Source organism: Leptonotus elevatus, chromosome 2 (assembly GCF_054856555.1).
Source record: "Leptonotus elevatus isolate MCC_2025b chromosome 2, RoL_Lele_1.0, whole genome shotgun sequence".
In the NCBI taxonomy this organism is placed as follows: domain Eukaryota; kingdom Metazoa; phylum Chordata; class Actinopteri; order Syngnathiformes; family Syngnathidae; genus Leptonotus; species Leptonotus elevatus.
The window spans coordinates 5,125,089-5,147,084 of NC_141240.1; the positions used below are offsets into that span (position 1 = coordinate 5,125,089).

The 21,996-nt window shown below is 42.0% G+C and overlaps 1 protein-coding gene and 1 long non-coding RNA gene across 2 annotated transcripts; both read right to left on the minus strand.

The window, feature by feature from the left end:
* Positions 1 to 10,003: 10,003 nt before the first annotated feature.
* On the minus strand, positions 10,004 to 12,390 carry sox1b (SRY-box transcription factor 1b). The gene has a single exon (XM_086068796.1). It carries the CDS (start codon positions 11,996 to 11,998, stop codon positions 11,000 to 11,002), a length of 999 nt encoding a protein of 332 aa, XP_085924922.1. The 5' UTR covers positions 11,999 to 12,390; the 3' UTR covers positions 10,004 to 10,999.
* Positions 12,391 to 13,560: 1,170 nt separating this feature from the next.
* LOC147178249 (uncharacterized) lies at positions 13,561 to 19,999 on the minus strand. The gene is made up of 2 exons (XR_015094124.1): positions 19,731 to 19,999; positions 13,561 to 14,409 (listed from the first exon to the last, which is right to left on the minus strand). It is a non-coding gene; the product is annotated as an uncharacterized LOC147178249 (long non-coding RNA).
* Between the last annotated feature and the right edge of the window lie 1,997 nt (positions 20,000 to 21,996).

A 21,996-nucleotide genomic window follows, 5' to 3' on the forward strand; every position in this document is an offset into this window, starting at 1 on the left:
TACATAAGTAGATCAGTGAGGTGGGTGTGTGTGGGAATCTTTAGCCAAGCTATCACTAACAAGTATGCCCGTCTCTCGCTCCTTTTTGTACAGCAAATCCCTCTACTCCACGCCAGAGATTAGCATATTGTCTTAGACACACACACACACACACACACATCCTCACGGTGCTATTTTTGTTGGGACATCTCATTGACATGATGCATGTCCTAGCCCAGTGGTGGCCAAGTTCGGTCCCCGAGATCCCCTAACCACCAAAGTATGCCCACAATTTCAAGTCAGTCCCCACAATGGTAGTTAAACCTGGAAAAACACACGTGTATGGGCCCCACAATGTAGAAAAGACAAACACACACACACACACACACACACACACACACACACACACACACACACACACACACACACACACACACACACACACAGGTTTGTTTTATATCTTTGTGGGGCCATCTCATTGACATAATGCATTTCCTAGGCCCTTACCCTAACCCCAACCATCAAAAATGATTGCCTACCCCCATTCCTTACCCTTACCTCAACTATAACCCAATTCAAACCTAAACTCTAAAACCAAGTCTTGAGCCTCAAAAAGAGGTCTAAACTTGGGGTGCCCAGCAAAATGGCCACACATAGACAGGTGGGCCCCACAACTCTGTGAAATCCCGAAATGTTGGCCCCTCTATTAAACAAAAACAAGACCACACACACACACACACACACACACATTGTAAGGCTTGTACTTTTTCAGCTTTGAGCTTTTACTGTTAGATGTTTTTGCATTTTATGCCGTCTTTATTATTTTTTTACATGGCTTTGTTTTGTCCATTAAGGCAAACAGTTAATAACGGTTGTGAAATGCATTCTTTTAAGTGTTTTTCATCAGACATATGTGACTCTATGTGGTCAGATTGTGTCACGTTTTTTTGCTATAGCCCTCTAATCAACATTCAATTACGAGTCCCTTAAATTGTTTTGTTGTTCTTCTTTTCAAAGGAGAACATGTAACACACACACACTCACACATGTACGTAGATGCCAAACAACAAGTAATTCTTGCACCCTCAGCTGTGATTGGCACTAATTGAGCTGTGTTTATGACGACCACAGTGCTGGGAGGTCGCTGAGACGTGAACCGGGTGTCACCTGCAGTCTGTAAATGACACAGTTGGCCGCCACCGTGGTGGTTGACTGGCCTTGGGGCTGGCAGGAGACCTTTTAACTCCAGTGATTAGCCTGAACCTGAGTTGCTGTGATAATGATGTGAGTGTTTCCTGTTTCTCCTGACTATGGAGCTCTTTTCCCCTCCTGTTTCTCTCGGAGGTTTCTTAACCCATCAGGAAAATGTTGTTGCAGGTAATTGCTCCTGCATTTAAAAGTGACTTGGAGCTCGCCCGCCATTGTACAAGATTACATTTTCTGGTAGAACGCTTGGTGGCACCTTTACTGTAGCCAATTTCCACATTTAGAATTGTGGTTTCTTTTGTCATTCCTTTATTAACTCTTTGACTGCCAGACGTTTTCAGAAAAGGGATGCTGTGAGTGCCAGCCGATTTAAGCATTTTGACTGATCTTTCAAGGTCCACAGAAAACTTTGTGTTTGGACTATGGAAACACACATACTACCAAATGAAATTGAACTCTCATCTTTCTTCAGAAAAAAAAAGTTTGTTTCTACCTTATTCCGTTCTTCAGTAATCAACAATAGAAAATGGTTAGTTTCCACCAAATGCTCTTGTTTTGGACCAAAATACGGAGAAATCAAGCTTTTAGTGAAACGATATTATTTCATGCACTCTAGTGAATTTGACACCTTTTTTTTTTTCCATGAATGATGCCACAAACATCTAAACAGTGCTTTACTTATGTAAAACACTATCACCAACAATGAAAAAGTGTTTTTTGATAGCAAAATACGTTTATTTACATTCAACAGTGTAACAATTTGACAACAATTTGGCAAACTATTTACAAATGTGTGCAACTGTGGTACTATTTACAATTATGTGGATGTTTCAACTACAGTTTTTCTTTTTGTGTAACACTCCCCTGCGTGCAAGGAGACGCAACAGGATTTGCACAACAGATTAGTTTCACTGCGATTGCCCCTTCGCGTGCACTTTCTTGCCGGCCGTTTTTTCCTGGGAATAGCAAGTATATACTGCAGTGTGTGTTGCCATCAAGTCTACTATCAGGATCATGCTACGGTTACGTTACGGTGGTGTTACGTCTGGCTTCCTCATTTCCTTCAGTTCCTATACCGGGTGGTAGATGTTCTGATCCATCTTATCCACTCCATTCATGGTGGCATCGTAGTCCAGAACCAGTATCTTCTCCGTGATCAGACTGTACCCACTCCTCCGATGAATATGCATTGGACTCGGGGTACTCTTCATCGTCCGATTGAATGTCCGCCTGTGTTCGGTTGTGCTCCGCGTTTTCCGGCGTTAGCATCGCTAGCCGGTGAGGCTTTACTACGTGATCATAGCGGCCACGTCAACGCTTCCAACTTCGGCGTCAACCTCGGGAGTCACCATCATCATCATCGTCATCATCAATGTGCATTGGTCGATGCTTTTCGACTACTCTTCATCGTCCGATTGAATGTCCGCCTGTGTTCGGTTGTGCTCCGCGTTTTCCGGCGTTAGCATCGCTAGCCGGTGCTCCGCCTCACGTCTTCTACTGACGCCCACCCAATCTTGTCCAAAGAGAGTCATCGCTGCCATCCAGGGGCCAAAACGAGTCATTATACTAACTAGATCTGCTTGATACTTTCAGCACAGCTGCCCAAGGCTTTCCTCCACCCGTTTCCAAAAAAAACATAGTGAACGTCTTTTAACGTCTTTGGCACCCCTCCGTGGGTTTTTACTAAACGTTATTTAACGTTTTTGGCAGTAAAAGAGTTAAGGAAGGGACAGCTTTGTGCTCTAAATGGACCCGGCAGGCTCATGATGTGGCAGTAACTCCTTGTTGTTTTTTGAAAACAATCAACTGAAATAAATGAAGCTGATAGTGAAACATGCACAATGAAACAACATTCAACTGACTCTATAATCTTAACATTGAGTAAATAGTCTTGAAATTACTCAAGTAATTTTCCATGATGAAACGTTAGCATCTGCTATTGTGCAACTCGACACAATGTAGCTGCTAGCTCTAGCAGATTGCAAGTTGAATTTCCCCTTGAGAGATTATAAACAGTAGCATAAACAAACTCCATGCATATATATCCCGTGGGCGTTATTTTTTTTGGATTAAATTCTTGTAATTTTTGCCAAAATCAGGCATTTCCTTTGAAGTGTGATAACTTAGTCATTTATGAATCTTTTTTTCACTTTCAACCGCTCAAAATGTTCACTGGCATCAGACCTATCTATACATATATAGTTAAAAAAAAAGTTTTTTTTAATGCCCTCTATGGACAATAATAGCAGTATTATGCTAACAGCAAAATTAACTATGCTGTATATATATGTGTGTAAAATAAAGGTCTAATTTGAATATTTCATATGACATATTTAAAGGCTGGAATAAGTCCATAAGTCATAACAATAGGGGTTTTTTTTATGCATGCCCAGTTTTTACACAATGGCATTTTTCTGCATAAAATTCTTGTAATTTTGTCCCAAATCAGGCTTTTCCTTTGAAGTGTGATAATTTATGAAAAAAAAATTCACTTTCAACCGCTCAAAATGTTCAGTGGTATCAGACCTATCTATACATGTATAGTTTTGGGGGGTTTTTTATGCCCAAATGGACAATAATAGCAGTATTATGCTAACAGCAAAACTAACTATGCTGTATATATATATTATGGATAGATATAAATTAAAGTGACATTTTTCATATGACATAATTAGATCCTTGAATATGTCAATAAGTTGTAACAAGATATTTTTTTCTTTAGAATAAGAAGGTCAAAGTCACAATAACTGATTTTGATGACAGAATTTATGAGTAACACTTTCGAACAAATATGCAGAATTCATGAACATGAAACACCAGTTACTGAAACGAAGAACTACTACTAACTAAACACCAAAACTACTTTTTTTTCCAATTTAACATTTCATGCAGTGGGTCTTTATGTGTTTTTTGCGCAAAACGTTTGAAGCCCGAAGTGGCTTTGTGCAAAGGCCACATTGTTTGCGCTTAGATGGGTGTCCAGCACGCTGCTCTGCATGCTCCACCTGCTCCACCAAGTCTTCGGCAGAAGGCTTTGCTTCCCGTTTCAAAATTTCAGGCCAAATTAGAGCCTTGCCTAGTACCTCAAGCCGCTTGAAGCTTTTCTTATGGTTCGCTGTATGATGCCCGAGTTGGAAAACAAATCTAACGCAGTTTCAGGGCTGCTGATTCTGGCTACTGCGTAGAGGGTTGCCCCGGGGTTAGGAATGGGATGGGGGAAATAATGTGTGGCCACTTAGTGAGTAGGAGACCATAATAGTTTTTAATTTTTTGATAGACACTCACTAATTTCTTTGCCCTGATCGCCGTCATTTTCATCATCCTCTGCCTCCTCGTCGTGTTCATCTACGCCCCCCCCCCCCACCCCCTCGCTCTCACCTCCGCGATCATCTGCTAAAGATTAGTTAAAACGCTAAACATATAGCGCACCACAAAGATGGCTGGAGGGGCTTGCCCTTTTGTCTAAAAGGTTTTAAAGCTTCTCAAGGTTTGAAAAAGGGAAAACCTTGGATGACATTTCCAGCTTGAAAAGCACCAACAACATTGAATTACACAAGCCCATATGATCAAACATTTAACAAATTAGGTTATTTTTCCTTCAAATGAGGTTATTTTTCCTTCAAATGGCGTCCCACTGTCATGTTTCGGTTTTGTTTTCCTTGTGTGCCTCCCTTGGTCTTGTTAAGTGTCATCCTGCCCTTCCTCGTGTGAACCAATCAGTGCCCTCAGCCACTTGTGTCTTGCCCCAGGTGTGTCTTGTTGTGTCGTTAGTGTCTGTGTATTTAGTCTGCTGTCTCCCCTCTGTCTGTGTCGGTTTATTGTCTTTTCCCCCATGTCATGCTGCCCGTTTTTGCCTTGTTGTTTTCCCCATGTTTTGGTGTACCTGGTAATTTGGAAGCTCGCTTTTGTTTTATAGAAATTAAAATCCCTTTTTTGCTTAATCAACTGCATCCTTGCCTGGCTATTTTTCCTCCCTGCATTTGGGTCCTCCACCAAACCGCACCCGTCGTGACAGAATCCCTTTTTGCACTTCACCTTCGCCTCCTTGCCCTGCTTTCCTGCGACTGGGTCCTCCATCAAACCAAGCCCTCCTGACACCCACTAGCTTGAAAACAGCAGAGATCAATGTGGTGCCGCCGTGCATATAAAGTTAGTTAGTTGTCCATCACACTGTTGTAGTGGTCCTTGGAGAAGTTGGTATAAAGTATTCTGAAATGTCACTTAAAAAAAAAAAAAAATCCAGAAAAACATCCTGTTTTAGAATCAACTACATGTAAGAAAAATCCATCATTTTTACTTGCTTACAATAATAAAATGATCATGACTTGATTGACTTCAGCAGTTTGTAATTATTACTGGTAACACAAGCGTCCTGAATTAACGTAAAATTAATTTGTCATGAGAAAAATATATATCCATCCACCCATCCATTTTCTTAACCGCTTATTCCTCACAAGGGTTGCGAGGTGCTGGAGCCTATCCCAGCCCACTTCGGGCAGTAGGTGGTGTACACCCTGAACTGTTTGCCAGCCAATCCAGGAGAAAAATATACAGTATAAATTTAATGAACAATGAACAAAAATTGTGAAAAACAGTCACAATTAGACCTCAATATTATTATCACCACTAGCTACTAAAACAAAGCTAGATCATGTAGGTAAGTGTGTAACTGTCGGCGCCCACTCTGGGGATCGAAACCACACCGCAAGCAGTCTCTGTATGAGCGTGATGCACTGTGGTTGAGCTAAAACTCTGGAATGCCATCACCGCTCATGACATTATTTGAAGGATCATCCGCCCTGTTTATGACCTGCCCTACTCTGCCTACAATCGGCTCATCAGTCCTCATGCGCAAAGTTAGCCAATCTAATCAGCGAAGGCAACGACTACCAGCCAATTCGAGGCAGAGGAGGGTGGGCCACGGCTTTACCATCCTCACACATTACTGTGCACATCAGGAAGTGGGTATACGCAATACTGACTAAAAAAGAAGTGGGTATACACCCTATACCTGCGTATACACAGGACTACACCACTGGTCCATCAGTATGGTTGGGCACCAAGTCTCCAGAATTGATTGGAACCAGGACTAACATTTAAATTCTCCAGGAATTGTTCTTCGCATTTCAAAATTCCAGTTCCCCGTTTCAGTGCCTCGTCCTCCACCGAGAAGAAGAACTTACTGAGAGCAATGAAGAAGAAGTGATCTAAACTTAGTTCAATTAAATAAACAGTTGCTTCAGCGGTTGCAAGCTTCCCTGCAAAGGAGAACAAATTACCCAATGACAAGACCTTATTTTTCCAAAGTGAGCATGGCGCCGGCTGCATTTTGCTGACAAATAATTGACGGTACACAGTAAATTCTGTAGAGTAAATTTGACTCTATTTAGAGTGGGACCAAATAGACTCAGTTTTAGAGTAATATTTACACTTAGAAGAGAATAAAATAAAGAATTGAAAACATAATAAATAAAAGTCACTCAAGGGTTGAGGAAAAAAATCACGACCTTCGGGTATCTGGGCACAGGCCCTTTTGGCACTGATGCCCAAAGTGCCCCTTTGTCCATTTTTTTTAATATTATTTATTTATTTTTGGTTTGTGAAAGTAATTTTGTTGCCTTTCAAAACTAAAATTCAGTAACATAATTCACAATAAAACAAATTATTATTATTACACTATCCTTGGATGATGTCATACTACAAGACGCGCCCACATTTGAAGATAGGTTGCTCGCTGCTAAACCTGGGGTCGGTAAATTGGTCGCTCCATTTTTATTTACGTAGTCTCACTCACAGTAAAGAAAAGCCAAGGCCATAGAATGCCGAAAACTCAAGCAAAACTGATGCCAATATTTGATAGATCTTGTCGACAATATATTATTATATTTTCACAGAGCATACTGCGTGCTGGACCCTTCCATTGTGACGGGCATCTGATGTGTTTAAGGTACACAGTTTATGTCTGAATTTGTAACGCCTGCTCAGAATTCTGCAGACGTAGAATTGTTGCTATCCGCTAATCATGTAAACACTATAGTTACATGTTTTGTTATACTTTTACTAGGGCTGGCTGGCACGTAGCTCTGGCGATAGTGTAAGGAGCAGCAGAGGCGCTGTAAAAAAAAAGAGGTAGCGAGCAGCACGAGTCTTACCGCACTGTAAAAAATGAGGCATGTGCTCAATGTGAAAAACACAAGTAACAACTTTCAGCAGATGTTTGTAACTTTTTTCTGCTAAGCTATAAGCCTTGTAGTATGTATTCAATTAAAGCTGAATTAAAATATACTTTAAAATATATGTGGACATTGCTACATGATCTTCGTTTATATTTTAACCAACAGCTCGTTTTTAGGGGGGTTTGCGATCAGATTAAGGTCCTAATAAGAAACAAGTAGCAGTGCTTTCAGAAATGGGTTCGAACCCTAAGTGGGTGGACAGTGCGGGCACGTTATCATGTGCCCCTTTTTTTAATACTTTGAGCACCTGCTCCTCCAAAGGTCACTGCACGCCCCTGCTCATAAAATTACATACTGTAACTAGCTAGACACATGGCTGGATGGGATCATACTTAACCGGTCACTGGACTTCTGGTTTCAGTCATTCATTTGACATTAATATTTCCACACTCAATGTATTGACAATTATTTTGCAATTCATCTTCGTGTTGGCCCAACAGTCTTTGTTTCTCCTGAGCGGCGCTCCCCAGTGCCCATGTAAGCAGATGGTGCATGATGATTATAGGTCCCCTGAGGAGATGGAGGGGGCGCTCCCTAATTGATTGTCATGAAAGGCGCTAATTGAATAGAAGGACATGCTGGAACAACACTTACTGCACTCCATTTGATTTTTAGCAACTTGGTTAAAGTTGGCGGCAACCCGACTGCTCGTACAACTACCTGGTTTAAAAGGGTTTCAGATAGATTGAGATTAAATTGATTATGGGAGGCTCTCTGATGGTGCATTCAAAGTGTTCCCTGACTTCTGCCATCACACGGATCTCACGTTGAAAATGTTCATAATTGAGCGGAGATAGAAGGCAGCAGAGACGGAGGCAACTGCGGCATTGAGAAGAGAAAGTGAGGCATCAGGCTAATGGAGAGAGTCAGGCAACGAGCAGCTCCAATAGTTCTCCTTTTAGAAGCAAGTGGGGGGGCCCTCGGATTAGGAGGCTGCAAAATGGTTAAAACGTGTCAACGTGTAATTGCACGATAAGGCCCCCTCGTGAAGAATTTGTCTGCCCCGTTGCTATTTTCAATGGCGGCCCTGCTAATCTCTCTGCGCCACATTCGGTCTTGTGCAATCGCCCCCCGTAATCTCCCGTGACAGGACGGCGTCCAACCACGGAGGTGCAGGCTTTTATAGGAGGATAGGGGTTGGGGGGGTATGCGTAGGCGTGATAAACTGCCGACGATTATCCATGTTTAGGACAGCAAGAACATGCAGGAATTAGGGGGGGGGGGGGGGGGGGTCGCATACCAGTGGAGTACGGTCCATATGTGAAGCCCACACTGAGTGACGTCATCAGAAAACGTCATGATTTGATGACATCGCCGAACTGCTCTAAAACTACATGATAATGATTGTGCATGTGCAGCAAAGAAATCACAGCAAGAAAACATCTGCAAAGTACTCGAGGCTTGGGATCCAGCACCTGATCTCCAAACGTACTGATAAATGGCAAATTATTTGTTTTAAACACTGAAGAGCTGCTCATAGATTGTCGTTATTTGAGGAGCTGCTCATAGATTGCTGTCATTTGGATCATCACCTTTAGCTCATTTTTGACAAACCAACAATTTTCAAAGTCTTTCTGAGTATAGGCACTAAAGCAGGTTATTCAATTTTCATGCCGTTACAGTATTTTGCACGACTGCTTAGTTCCTCATGACACGTTGTTATGAATTTGCTGGAGTCAACTGGATTTGCTGGATTGAAACTCTGGAAGTTTTGTGCTTCCACACAAATGCCATTTTATGACGGTGCAGCTCAAGTTGCTTCTTTATCTGAGCCTTTGAAAGGATGGCACAGGATTTCTGGATGACGGTGCTTTAATAAACACTCATCCGAGCGGCAGTAACTGATCATGCATCTCTAAGTACGTTTTGAGCTCTTTACTAATCTTTTATTATTATTATTTTTAGAAGCAATAAAAAATTGTAGTTATGTTTATAATGGATCGAGTCCAAATAAACAATCATAGCCTTTGGTATAAATCTTTGAATATAAAAAATAATAATGGATCAGCACATTACAATCTTTAAAAATTAAAATTCCTTGAATAATGAGAACATGAGAAAATAATTATTGACATTTATTAAAAGAGATAAACCATGCAGCATTAAAATGCAGTACACATTAATAAATTATGAAATATGCTAGGAAATTAAAAATATATAATTTCTTAAACACTCAAATTAACGTTTTTCTATTTATGTAAATTATTGGTTTAAATTTGTCAATATTAATTTAATATAAATCGAGCTGATTTTTGTTTTTTGGTCGGTTGCAAAACTTGGGAAAGTGGGAGTGGATAAAGAAATGTCATGCCAACAACTTCCACTCAAAGCCACTCAAAGCCCCTCTTCCCATTCCAATTGCAAGCTTGACAAAAGGCTGACGAAAATAAAGTTCGAGTTCAATAGATACACGCAGGTATTTGTTGCTGAATTCCAACTATTTTTAACATTAGGAAATGTGAACGGAATTAAAGATGAATGCCAATCACACCTTCACTTATTAAAGCTTTGAAAAACAAACATTTCACATTTAAATATTTAAATAATAATGCAATTACAGCAAGTGTTATGGGAAGGCCGTGTAAGCTTGCACATCTCTTTTATTTTGCATGTTCCATGGATTTGAACACAGAAAAACAATACAAGATGATTTGAAACAATTATCTGTGGCCCTGTTGGAAATTGATCAAATAAAAAGAAATATTAGACGGCAAATCTGTGACATTTTAAGTACCTGCAAATGCGAATAAAATTATAATGTTGATGACATAAAAATCTGTTTTCAAATGTAACACAGAATATAGCCTATTATTCTTACATTTATAAATGTTGTTTTAAAAAACATTGTTTTGATAATGCGTACAACAATTTATACTGTATCTCAATTGAAAATGAATTAGACAATTTCCTTCTCTATACAGGTAAAAAAAAATTGATAGAAAAATCACTTAAAGCATAAATAGCAGGAGAGCATTTGCACGCGCTTGCGTTAGGTGCACAGTTACTTACATTTCACGGGGGAAAAATAAATAGGCCTAAACCTTTCCCAATGGTGTGAAAATACTTTGGAAATAAATCAGCTGGGGAAAGCAACAGTCTCCTCCTTGTGACAATACAATTGCATAAAGCGTTTATTCACCATTAACAACACTTACAACAACAAAATCAAATTACAGCGACCGACTCACGGGTTTACAAGGATTAAAACTTGAAATCAATTTATATTGCTGCTTGGAAACTTTTTCAAAACACATTTGCACGCTTTCCTCGGAGTCTCGTTAAATTCCACACAACCGAGAGAAAAAAATTAACTAATGCAGCAGACCTGGAGGATTATAATTTAAATCGTGTGAAAACTTGGCAACCTCTGCTACCGAGAGCTCAAACAAATCAGCGTGAGCGTTCCGTCAAGCTTGGCCAAACAAAAGAAGAAACCGTTCGGGGGAGAACGAAAAAAAAAAAACTTTGTTCAAGGAGATTGCATTTTATGGCTGTAAACACCTCAAATTACACGCGAGCAGCAGCGGCCCATTGGAGTATTTGGTTGCGATTCAGTGCTTGTACAACATGAAATACATTTAAATGTGCGTCAGGGGAACCGTCCCGTTCACGTGGGGGCTGCTCCCCTGGTAGTGCTGCGTGTGGAGCACGTGCAGGCGCCCCTGCACAGACGAATCAACCGCCGCGTCCCCGGTGGTGGGCAAGTACATGCTGATCATGTCCCGCAGGTCCCCCGAGGGGCACGGCTGCCGCGCCGTGGACAGCGGTGGGCTCGCGCTCGGCTCCGCCTTCACCAGCGGCCCCAGAGTCCCCCCGAGCGCACCCGACACGGGTGACACGCCGGCGCTGTGGTGCTGGTGCGTGTAGCCCGTGATGCCCCCGTAGCCCGGCGGAGAGGCACTCATGTAGCTCTGCGAGTTCGAGATGGGGCTGTAAGATAAGGCGCTCATGTCGTACCTGTGCGGATTGTGCGGGTGCGAGTGCTGGTGCGTGTGGTGGTGCGGGTGAGCGCCGGCGCCCGGGTGTTGCGTGTAAGCCAGCTGCGCCTCCTGCATCATGGCGTGAGCCGCCGCAGCCGCGGAGTACGCGCCGTTAGGCCAGCCGTTGACGTGGGCCGTGTACACCCCAGGGCTCTCCAATCGCTGCCCGCCGCCCATCCCCACGGCCGCCGCGTTGCCGAGGAGCCCACCGGCCAACGAGTACTTGTCCTTCTTGAGCAGCGTCTTGGTCTTCCTCCGCGGCCGGTACTTGTAGTCCGGGTGCTCCTTCATGTGCATGGCCCGCAGCCGCTTGGCCTCGTCAATGAAGGGCCGCTTTTCGGCCTCGGTCATCACTTTCCACTCAGCCCCCAGCCGCTTGCTGATCTCCGAGTTGTGCATCTTGGGGTTCTCCTGGGCCATCTTGCGACGCTGGCCACGCGACCACACCATGAAAGCGTTCATGGGTCTCTTGATTCGCTCCTGAGGGACTTTACCTCCTCCTCCTCCTCCTCCGCCGCCGTGCCCCCCGGGGTTGGACGGGTTGGTCTGTTGCACCACGGGGGAGTGCAAGTCCGTCTCCATCATGATGCTGTACATTCACCTTGTCTTGGCCGAATCACTCAGACCCGCAGAAACATTCAGGCCGCCTCACCCCGGGCCCCACCCACGAGGATGCTGAAGAGTGATGAAAAGCAGTGGCCGTCTCAGAGGGAAACTTGCTCCTCACTTCCCCTCGTTGCCCTTTTTGCTGTCATCCGCCTGGCAGGAAAGGAAGAAGGCAACCTGGGAGCTCAGCGTGCGTGCACCACTTTGCTCCGAGCTCGCTGGCAAAAGTTGGCTCGGCTTGCCCGGGCCGCGCGCCCTGACAGCTGCTAAATGAGCGCGGGCGGCCAATGGAGAAGCTCGAGCGGGGACGTCATTTGCATGCGCGGGCCCGAGCTTCTGGTGACGTCACAGAGACTGTGCGCGTGCGCCTGCGTGCGTGAAAGGGGCTACTAATGCAAGTGAGTTTATAGGATAATTGTTTAACATGAATATCACGATTATTATTATTAAAACAGCATCTTCAGAACTTTTTTTTTTCCACAACGCTTATACGGAGGGTAGGGGGGTGGGGGGGGGGGGCTATAGGCTTCTTCTTCTATTCTTTTCTTTTTAGCCTATAGGCTGTATACGACAATAGATCGGCATATCAATTTGTCCCCACAAAAAAATAACACAATTGATTACTTTTCATGATTATTAATGTTGTTAACGTTAGAAAAGACAACTCCAGAACTCCGTCCATTAGACTGATATGACTTCTATTTTAGATCAATAATCAACCGCTGTGAATTAAACGTTTGGAATTTCTCTGCGCTTTTGACAACCAACAGGCTCTGTTCTGCTTTGCTCTATTCAGAGCCACAGGTGCATTTCTGTTGTCGGTTGCTAGGAGACAGTTGACTGACGGCGCAGAGCACGTGCCATTCAAAGCACCCCTTTGTTTCTTACCAGTGCTCTGTGGCGAACATGAGAGAAAGATATTTAACACACTCGTGCACGCACCTGCTTATAGGCTACACGCATGCTCGCATACATTAAACGGCATCTGTTTTAAAAGTTGCAAATAGTATCGGAAGGCCTACATTTTAAATTCCCGTTGTGTTTGTTTTTTACCAACGATGTTCATAGGTCAATGTGATACCAAAAATAAAAACACAAATTCTTCTTTTTCATTATTATTATTATTATTATTTGACGAAATGGGGGCCCTGTGAAGCGACGCACTCCTTTTTTCTTTTCTTTTTTAATTGAATGTATAGGCGATCTGGTTTTTATTTCACTATATTATTTAGCTGTTCTATAATATGCCAGCTGCCACGGCGTTTCCAGTCCTTAAACTCCCTCGCACCTGCTTGTTGCTGCCTGAGGATAGAAGCTGCTCACCGTTTGTCACCTTGGCATTGTCTTTTTTCTTTTTTCTTTGTTTGTTTTACATTTTGACAAGGAACTAGATAAAGACACACACACACATTTTGTTTTGACTGATGACCAGGCATTTCCAGTCATTTTATACAGACAACAAAATTAGAGTATAGAGGAAAAGTCAATTGATTTCATTAATTTGTTTCAAAAAAGTGACATTTGTTTGTTACATTAGTTCACCACACATAAAGTGAAATATTCTAAGCTTTTATTTGTTTAAATTTTGATGATTATGGCAGAACAACAGACACAAAAGAGTGTTTCACAAAATAAGAATATTTCATGTGACCAACAAAAGAGGATCTCAAGCACACAAATGCTGGCCTTCTGAAAAGTGTATTCAAGCCATATGTCCTCAGTTCTTTGTTGGGCTTCTATTCAACAGAGCATCAAGGTGGCGTGGCATGAGGACGATCAGCCTTTGGTACAGTTCAGGTGTTAATGTATCACAAGATGGTTTGATATTGGCCTAATTTACACCGTTTGCATTTCTGGGATTATTTTCCCTAGGGTGACCATATTTTCTTCTTTTTTTTTTTAAAGGACTCTCGGCCTGGTCTCGAGATCATGGTATGTCAGTCTCGGTAACGCGGTGCACCTCCCAAATGTCCTCCCAAAAGCGTGGTCCCTCTCGACAACACATACAACATCACTTTTCAATGGGGTTCAAGTCAGGTGAGTGGCCTATCAAGTGTTGTTATTCCATGGCTATTAAAGCAGGTTTTGGTAGTCTTGGCTCTGTGGGCACTGGCAGATGCCAAATCCTGCTGGAAAAGAAAATCATTGTTAAAAAAAAAAAAAAGTCAGCAGCGTGAAATATGAAGTGCAGGGAAATTTTCTGATAGACAGCTGCGTTAACTGTGAACTTGATCAAAGACAATGAAGCCACGCTAGCAAATAGTACAAGTAGGTGTGTGTGAGGTGGAATTGAGGCAAGTCTTGTTGCATCAAAATTGTTCATCTTGTATGTTTTGCTTTGCCGTCTATGGTCCAGCAGTTTCCACAATTGTTGGATAGGTGGCAGGTGGAAAAGCAGGTTTCTGAAACAACACCAACAACAAAAAGTCAATAAGGACTACAGAACATAAAATGATAGTTAGAAAAAAAAAAGTATAATCCATTCTTATGGTTTCGGTTTGGGATTTTATTGACATTAAATGTGAGCTCCTATGAAGAAAAGCTGATCACTGCTACAAAATTGACAATATTGAGCCATTTGTTTGATATTTTTACATGTTGACATTGACATGAGAAGGGATGGGCATATGCATTTTGGTGATGATTGGTCAGTTCAATATTCCAGGGTGACATACGTACAACAAATCACCATACATCAAAGGAAAGATACTTTGCTGATATATCTAAATGGGAAGATGATGATATAAATTGTCGACATCAATCAAAATCATTGCTTTCACACCATAGTAAGCAAGCAACATGGCTGAGAAGTCATTGTTTATCATACACAGTCATGGTTTCATGAAATATAATGCACACATATCCATAATCTTGCTCAACACATTTATAATACAAGCAGGAACAAACAAAGTAAAAATCAGCATTTGCAATTGTGAAGAATTAAGAGATTTTTGAATCATATGTGATTTTTAGATAATGATTTATATGAATGGGTCGTCGGTTGTACTATGCTAAACGGTGTCAGCTGTCAGTGACAATTGATTACTCTGATTGGCTCTTATCTCGTAAACGAAGTACAGCAAAGCATTGCATTTTACTTTAATTTGATCCTGCTTGTATTACGAGTGTGTTTAGCAAGTTTCTGGATAGGTGAGAATTTTATTTCATGAAACCTTGACTATGTATGATAAACAATCATTTCTCAGTCACAGATGGGGTTACATGCGTGAATGTACACGTGAATTGTGTACATGTGCATGTGCCGTCAGTCAAATGTGTCACCTTGGCCACCCCACTGAAAATTTCAGTTTAACTCCCTGGATTGATTGGCAGTCACTAACAGGTACCCACAACTGCAAAAATTGGGACGCTACCAATTGAAAGGTGCATAAGGGTGCTGGAAACCGTCGATGTCACAAAGGTGTGACTGTCGGCGGTGTTGAAGGGGTTAGCTGATCGATCACATGTTAATAATAATTCCACAAACACTCACTTCAAAGGAATATCTGCTGTGCATTCGACGGCACAGCCAGTTGGTTTTTCACTGTCTGTCATAGCAAACTGTCAGCTCTTCTGCAGATCAGGTGCACTGATAGAGCGCGCGCACACACACACACACACACACACACACACACACACAAAGGTTCGAGCGCTGACCTCTACGTCCTTCATACACAAATTTTGACATGGGCGACGCTGTGGGCTGTACAAAATAATAGACACTTCACATCTCCAGAGTGGTGATAATAATTGGAACAAAAGGGGGGCAGTGACAGAGAAGGGTCAAGGGAGATCAAATATGAAAGCATACAATAAAGTAGTAGTGGTAGTATTTTGTGGTTTTATGATTTCAAATATCAGTGAGCTGCATTTCTTTACAGAACCGTCTCACTTGTCATTTAGGTCGCAGCAGCATACTGTATGGTGACACCAAGTCACATAATGTCAGGTGAAAATAGTGCTGTGGAATTTGAATTTCATTCAATGACCTTGTGTACACTATACCATGTCTGTTGCTATAATTTCTTTTGGGAAATTATTATTCAATGAATAAATACATTGTATCTGATCTGTCGATTCATCATTTAAAATGCGATAGTGCGCATGAAGAAAGAGTTTCCCTAAATATGAAATTGCATTGACCACATTCAATGTGAATATTAACTAAACAGGTGCAAACATGTCAGGCCTATACATTTCAGCCCACATTTTATTTTGATGCCTCCAACTGAAAAAAACAAATGGCTGGCAAACAATTTGAAGTAAAGCAGCACAAGCATCTCAGACTAACTTTCAAGTTAAAAAAAAGAAGAAAAAAGTTATTTTGTTTACAGCGTCTCAGTAGCTGCATCATAGACACACTTCTTTTCGACTGAAATGTTACATTTATGTCTTTTCCAATAAACAAACAATAAATTGGCTCATTATGGTCACACAATCACAACAGGCTGCTAGTAATACTATGTGTAGCTCATAGAGTACTTAATCTTTATTAATTAGCTGTTGATCGCGGGTCCACACGAGACCTTGATTTGGTTGACCTGGATCGCAGGCCGCCATTTGAAGATGTCCCTTTAAAAGCCATCCCATTATCAGTCCTATGCTGAATTTGATTGGAAGGAGGGGCTCAAAATTGTTCCGTGGTTAAACCACCAAAGTCACTGCAGTGCTTAATTCCTGGATGATAAATCATCCAAACAGCGGCTGTCAAACCAGCATCCCTGAGGTCCACAAAACAATTTGCAATAAATAATCACACATAAAAAAAAGTTGGTACTTACATATGCGTGCCAATTAAAACAAACATATTAACCCGACCTTTGATTTTTGCCAATTAAAAGGTCTGATTACGACCAATCGGACTTAGTAAAAAGTTGAATAACCCCTGATCCTCAGGTTAAGTAAGAGCTGAAAGGGTGTTTTCCTTTCCAATTAACCAATAAGATCCCTACTCAGAACAGAAGCGATGTGATTCTCCACTCTGCCAACAATGTTCCACAGCGAATAATTCTGTTGCGCTATTTAAATTTTGTGCAATTTGAACATTCAAATGAAGCAATGTTTTGCAATCTAACTTGTGCTATAATGTGTGAAAGTAGCCACATGCACTGAACCCTTTTAAGCATGTGCACTCATTATTTAATCATCACACCTTGTCCTCTAATTGGTGTCTAATGAATCGTCAGCTCTCACTTTGCAGTTTGCACTAATGGCTTGTTGTCTGTCTGCGAGAGGGCCTCTTGCTTCGGAAATACTTAGAGCTTTTCTTTTCCAAAATTCAGACTGAATCGACACTGTCACACTTTTCTTCTCCCTCTGCACACTCCCCTCTCTTTCTCTCTCTCTCTCTCTCTCTGTCATACTGTACACTTGTTAATTCAATTTGTGGATGATCGCAGGATGAGGAGGAGAGAGCGGACTCAGTAAGATACCGTAGTAAACAAACATTTATTGTTTGGATGTGCTGGGTTGATGAGGAAACAGAGGTAGAGTTGCAATTGAAAGATCCAGGATGTATTTATTTGGTCAGATTCTTTAATGTCCAGTACATGAAGCCACTAATAAAATGATTGAAAGAAGAGAAATGGCAGAATAAAGACAAAACCTTGATGGAATGAGGTAAGCAGTGGATGAGGCCTGCATAGGGGGATGGTGATGGGTGTTGGGTTAGGGGGAGTTCCTTTGTCAGGGTGATGGGTGGCTGTTTACTAACCTCGGCGAAAACAGATTAGGCAACCAAGAAAAGGATTACCAATGATGATAGTCCCTTTGAGGGACCCAGAAAGCTAGAGTTAATGCACGCACGCACGCACACACACACACACAGAAAATTCCCCCAGACCTCCAGAAAATTACTGTGAATCCCAGAAAACTCATATTACTTCATGTTTCCTTTTTTGTTAACTCATTATTAAAAAGGGGGAAAAATGAATCAGTGTAATGTGCTTAGTACATTAGCAACATTCTACTAGCAAAAATACCATGCGGCTGTATTTTATGTATTTGTTAATTGTATGCTAAAAATCCTGTTACTTTCAGTCCTGTTACTCAAATGAGGAGATTTGGTTTAATAAAATGATGACATTGAAAAATAAAGTTGCCCCAGATTGGCCAACACACATTTTGGGTACAAAGTAGTTCAACACCTGTATTATCAGATTTTAAACTGAAAAAAAAAAAAAAAATGCAAGTTTGCTTTGAGAGCAGGGCAACAGAAAATATCACTGATTGATTAGAATAGTCCCTTTAATGCATACATGAAGCTGTTAAAATGTTTTGTAAATTCTACAATCATTCTCAATGTATTGTAATAATTAGATAAAATATCCTTTAATTGATCCCAATAGGGAAATTTAGGGGCTACAGCAGGTGGTTTGACCCCCCAGCCCCCCCAAACACACATACACATTTAAAGAGACTTCGACTTACATTCTTTTTTTTGCGACATGATTGGCATAACAGTAGATGTAAAATAGATGACAGGCCTTGTTTTGTTGAGGGTAATACAGTAGTTATTTATTTATCAGTGCAATATAATTGTTCCCATTTCTGTAAGAATTTAATGTTAACACTTTGATTGTTGCCTTTTAAATGTAAGTAATTTTTCAGCTCTACTGCCTTTTGACGAAGCATGTGGTGCCCATTAGGACAAAAATTAACAGTATGATTTGCATAATTATTTTTACTTGTATGTGGACATGTGGACTGTGGCATCTTGTAAAAACAAAAAACAAAAACAAAAACAAAGGTCTTTCAGTAATCATTTCAGATTTTGGAGCTATTGTGAGAGCTGTTGTTTGTTACAGTCATCACATCAAGTGGCAAAAGACAGTCGCTAAGCTTCCTCTGTCAAATGTCACACAGTGTGTAGATTACAAGGTTTGCACACACAAATAAATGAGAAAATACACTAATGCTTGTCTTCTTGCTGACATTTACCTCTCAGTTTTGATGTGACACCCCCACTCGGCTTATAGGAAGATGGGGGTCCTCCTCTGATTCTCCCCTTCCCTTCCTCCCACATGCTAAATTAGGCATTTTGCTACTACTTCTGCTGCTGAAGAGGCGGAAGAATGAGGGCTTCCTGCAGAGGGCCTTTAAGTGCAGGTCTGAGGAGCCCTCATCCCCTTGGCCCCCACTTCCCTGAGTTCTCTCGCTTGTCCTAAATGGGGTCAAGCTCCCAGCCAAGATCTCCTTGCTTTCAAAGAGCCCAAAGAGCGGCACCCCTCCAACTGCCCTTTTCTCCATCCCATCAGCAACCTTTTTCGCTCTCTCACTCACTTGGTCTCATGTGTGCTTTGTCACACCAACCGAACATGTCACGGGACTGCTTATTAGACAATAGATGCGATTACTGGCTTGATCAACACAGGACAGAAACATGGGGGGGGGGGGGGGGATCAAATCCTGACACAAGTAGCATTCAGGCAAATTAGTGAAATCAGTCCGAAACATGTAAACTCTTATTAATGGAGTAAGTAATAGGAAAAAGCACAGGGTCCTCTCAAACATTAAACATCCTCGCAGCAATAATTTTTTAATCAGCCAATGTCCAGATGTCCTTTTGATGCTCGTGCATGAGAAACAGCACAAACAGTTGACCAAAATTTAAATATACTGTAGCTGATAATTTCAGAATAAGTTTTAGCCATGTCTGATGAAAAAAAACACACACACACATTCATGTAAGGCCTCTCTCTGTGTGTCAGGAGTAACAACATACCTTCCCTTCTTCTCAGTAGGCCTCCATCATACAGTTATCACCTGCTGCAGCTTTGCAAAAAAATAAATAATAATAATAATGAATGAGAAAACGGCTTTGCGCTAATTCCCCAAGTTGCCAACTGTTGCAGTTGAAGTTGTTCGATAAGAGCGGCCATGCAGTATTATTTGCATCAACATCTTTCAATGCTTCCCTCTCATGTGGCTCCAAAGAGATCCTCCTGAGCCCAAATGCCACTGGCGAATGCCAGCGAAACTCTCAGCCCTCCTCCGACCCCATACTCGCTTTTATTTAATTTGTCTGTATAATGGCTGTGAATGAAACCCGGGTTTTGGGAGGGGCAGGCCACTCAGCCAAATAGAAACAATAATTTTTGATTGGCTTCCCCCTTTTTGAAAATGACTTTCAAAGTGTGATTTCCCATTGTCGGGCCAGAATAATGCTGAACAATGCAGCTGGGGGCAGGGGGTTTAGTCTTATACATGCAAGCTGATATTGAAGGGGCTTTTGGCCAGTGCTGGCCGCTGTGTACTGGATAACCCTGCAGGGCTGCGACCGGGCCCAGGGTTAGTGTCATAATGGGAGGCCTTTAGCTACCATTGTGGCGGCTGTGTCAACAGAGAGGCCGCTGGGAGTTGCCTGGCATGGCGGGGTGGAGAAAATGCCTTTTATGCCTTTGCTATTCAGACAACGAGGAATGGAAGAAGTGCGACGTTATCAGCACAGTTTGTGGCACCAGCCCTCTGTCTTATCCATATGGTGGGGAGTTTGGGCATCTTTCAGCAGTATGTGCGCAAAAAAAATTGGGGGGAAAATAAAAGTCACTCAAGGGTTGAGGAACAAACGTAGAACCTTCAGTTTGGGAGACAGCTGATCTACTCCCTGAGCTACGCAGATCTTGCTGTATCTTAGTATATCACTCGTGTCAGCTGGAATCTTTGTAACATCAAGACCAAAAAATATGTTTTTGGTCTCCGCTTGGAGATAAGCAAATATTAGGAGAGGCAAAGCTCAGGTGGTAGTGTGTCAGTCTCCCAAGCTGAAGGTCGTGAGTTCCTCAACCCTTGAATATTTTTTTTCAATTCTTTATTTTACTCTCTTCCACGTGTAAATATTACTCTAAAACTGAGTCTATTTGGTCCCACTCTAAATAGAGTCAAATTTACTCTACATAATTTACTGTGTGCAGAATAAAGCTGCGTTCAGACTGCAGGCAAATCGGATTCCTCCTCAAATCAGATTTTTAGGCTGACTGTCCAAACTGTTTTTCGCAAGTGTCCAAATCCGATCTGGCGTTGTTTAGACTAAGCCACATTATTGACCCATCTGACAGGTTGCTGTAGCAATGATGTCGAGCGGAGGCGACGCCCAGCACGTGCAGTGTTTGACGTCATGTGATATTGTTTACCGCTCCATACTTCCCGTTCCTCACAAGCGCGCTAAGCATTTTTTCTTTATTCTTATTTTAACTGTCACTGTCACTGCGCAGGAGCCGACGGGGCAGTGGAGCTGTCAAGACGAGTGACTGCTGAGCATGCGAGGAAACAGCCGGGCAGCGAACCGATTGGATATCGAAAGCGGGGGCGCATTGGTTTTGCATGCAAGAGTGACATCAGGTCAGTCAAATCCGTTTTGAGTGTTTTGAGCTGATCACTGGTGTCCAAATCAGATATGAAACTACCTTCCGCATGTGGTTTCAATCCGTCCCGCAAAAATCTGATTTCATGTGCTTTGTGTTTAGACTACAAAATAGCCATCCACATTAAATCTGGATAGGCTAAAAATCTGATTTGGGCTGCCAGTCTGAACGAGACCTAATGTTCACTATGTGAAAATTCTTTATTTGATAATTCTGTGCTTACAATTATGTGACAACAGTTTGGGGAGGCATTTGCATAGATGGCAATGGGGGTGGGGAAGACACATCTTCCTCAGATTTGTGATGACCACGATGCTCCACATGGATGACAAAAATATATTGTCAAACAGACAATATTGAGGCTGCGTATGTTGTGCTACAACTACTGATGTCTTTAAGTTTTACAAAAATGTCACCATTTGTACCTCTGAGGCCATGGTGAAGTCCTAAAGAACAGGTAGCCATGCAGTGCACTGCCTGTTGGAGTGTTCAGAAATAATCAGATGTGGCAAATCCAGGTCCAGAAAGTAAAAACCCTGTAATGTTGCCACCTCATCTGGCTCCTCTCCTCTCTACGCGGAAGAGTCGGGGCTCAAGTCTGAGTCCCTCCCGAATGGTCGAGCTTCT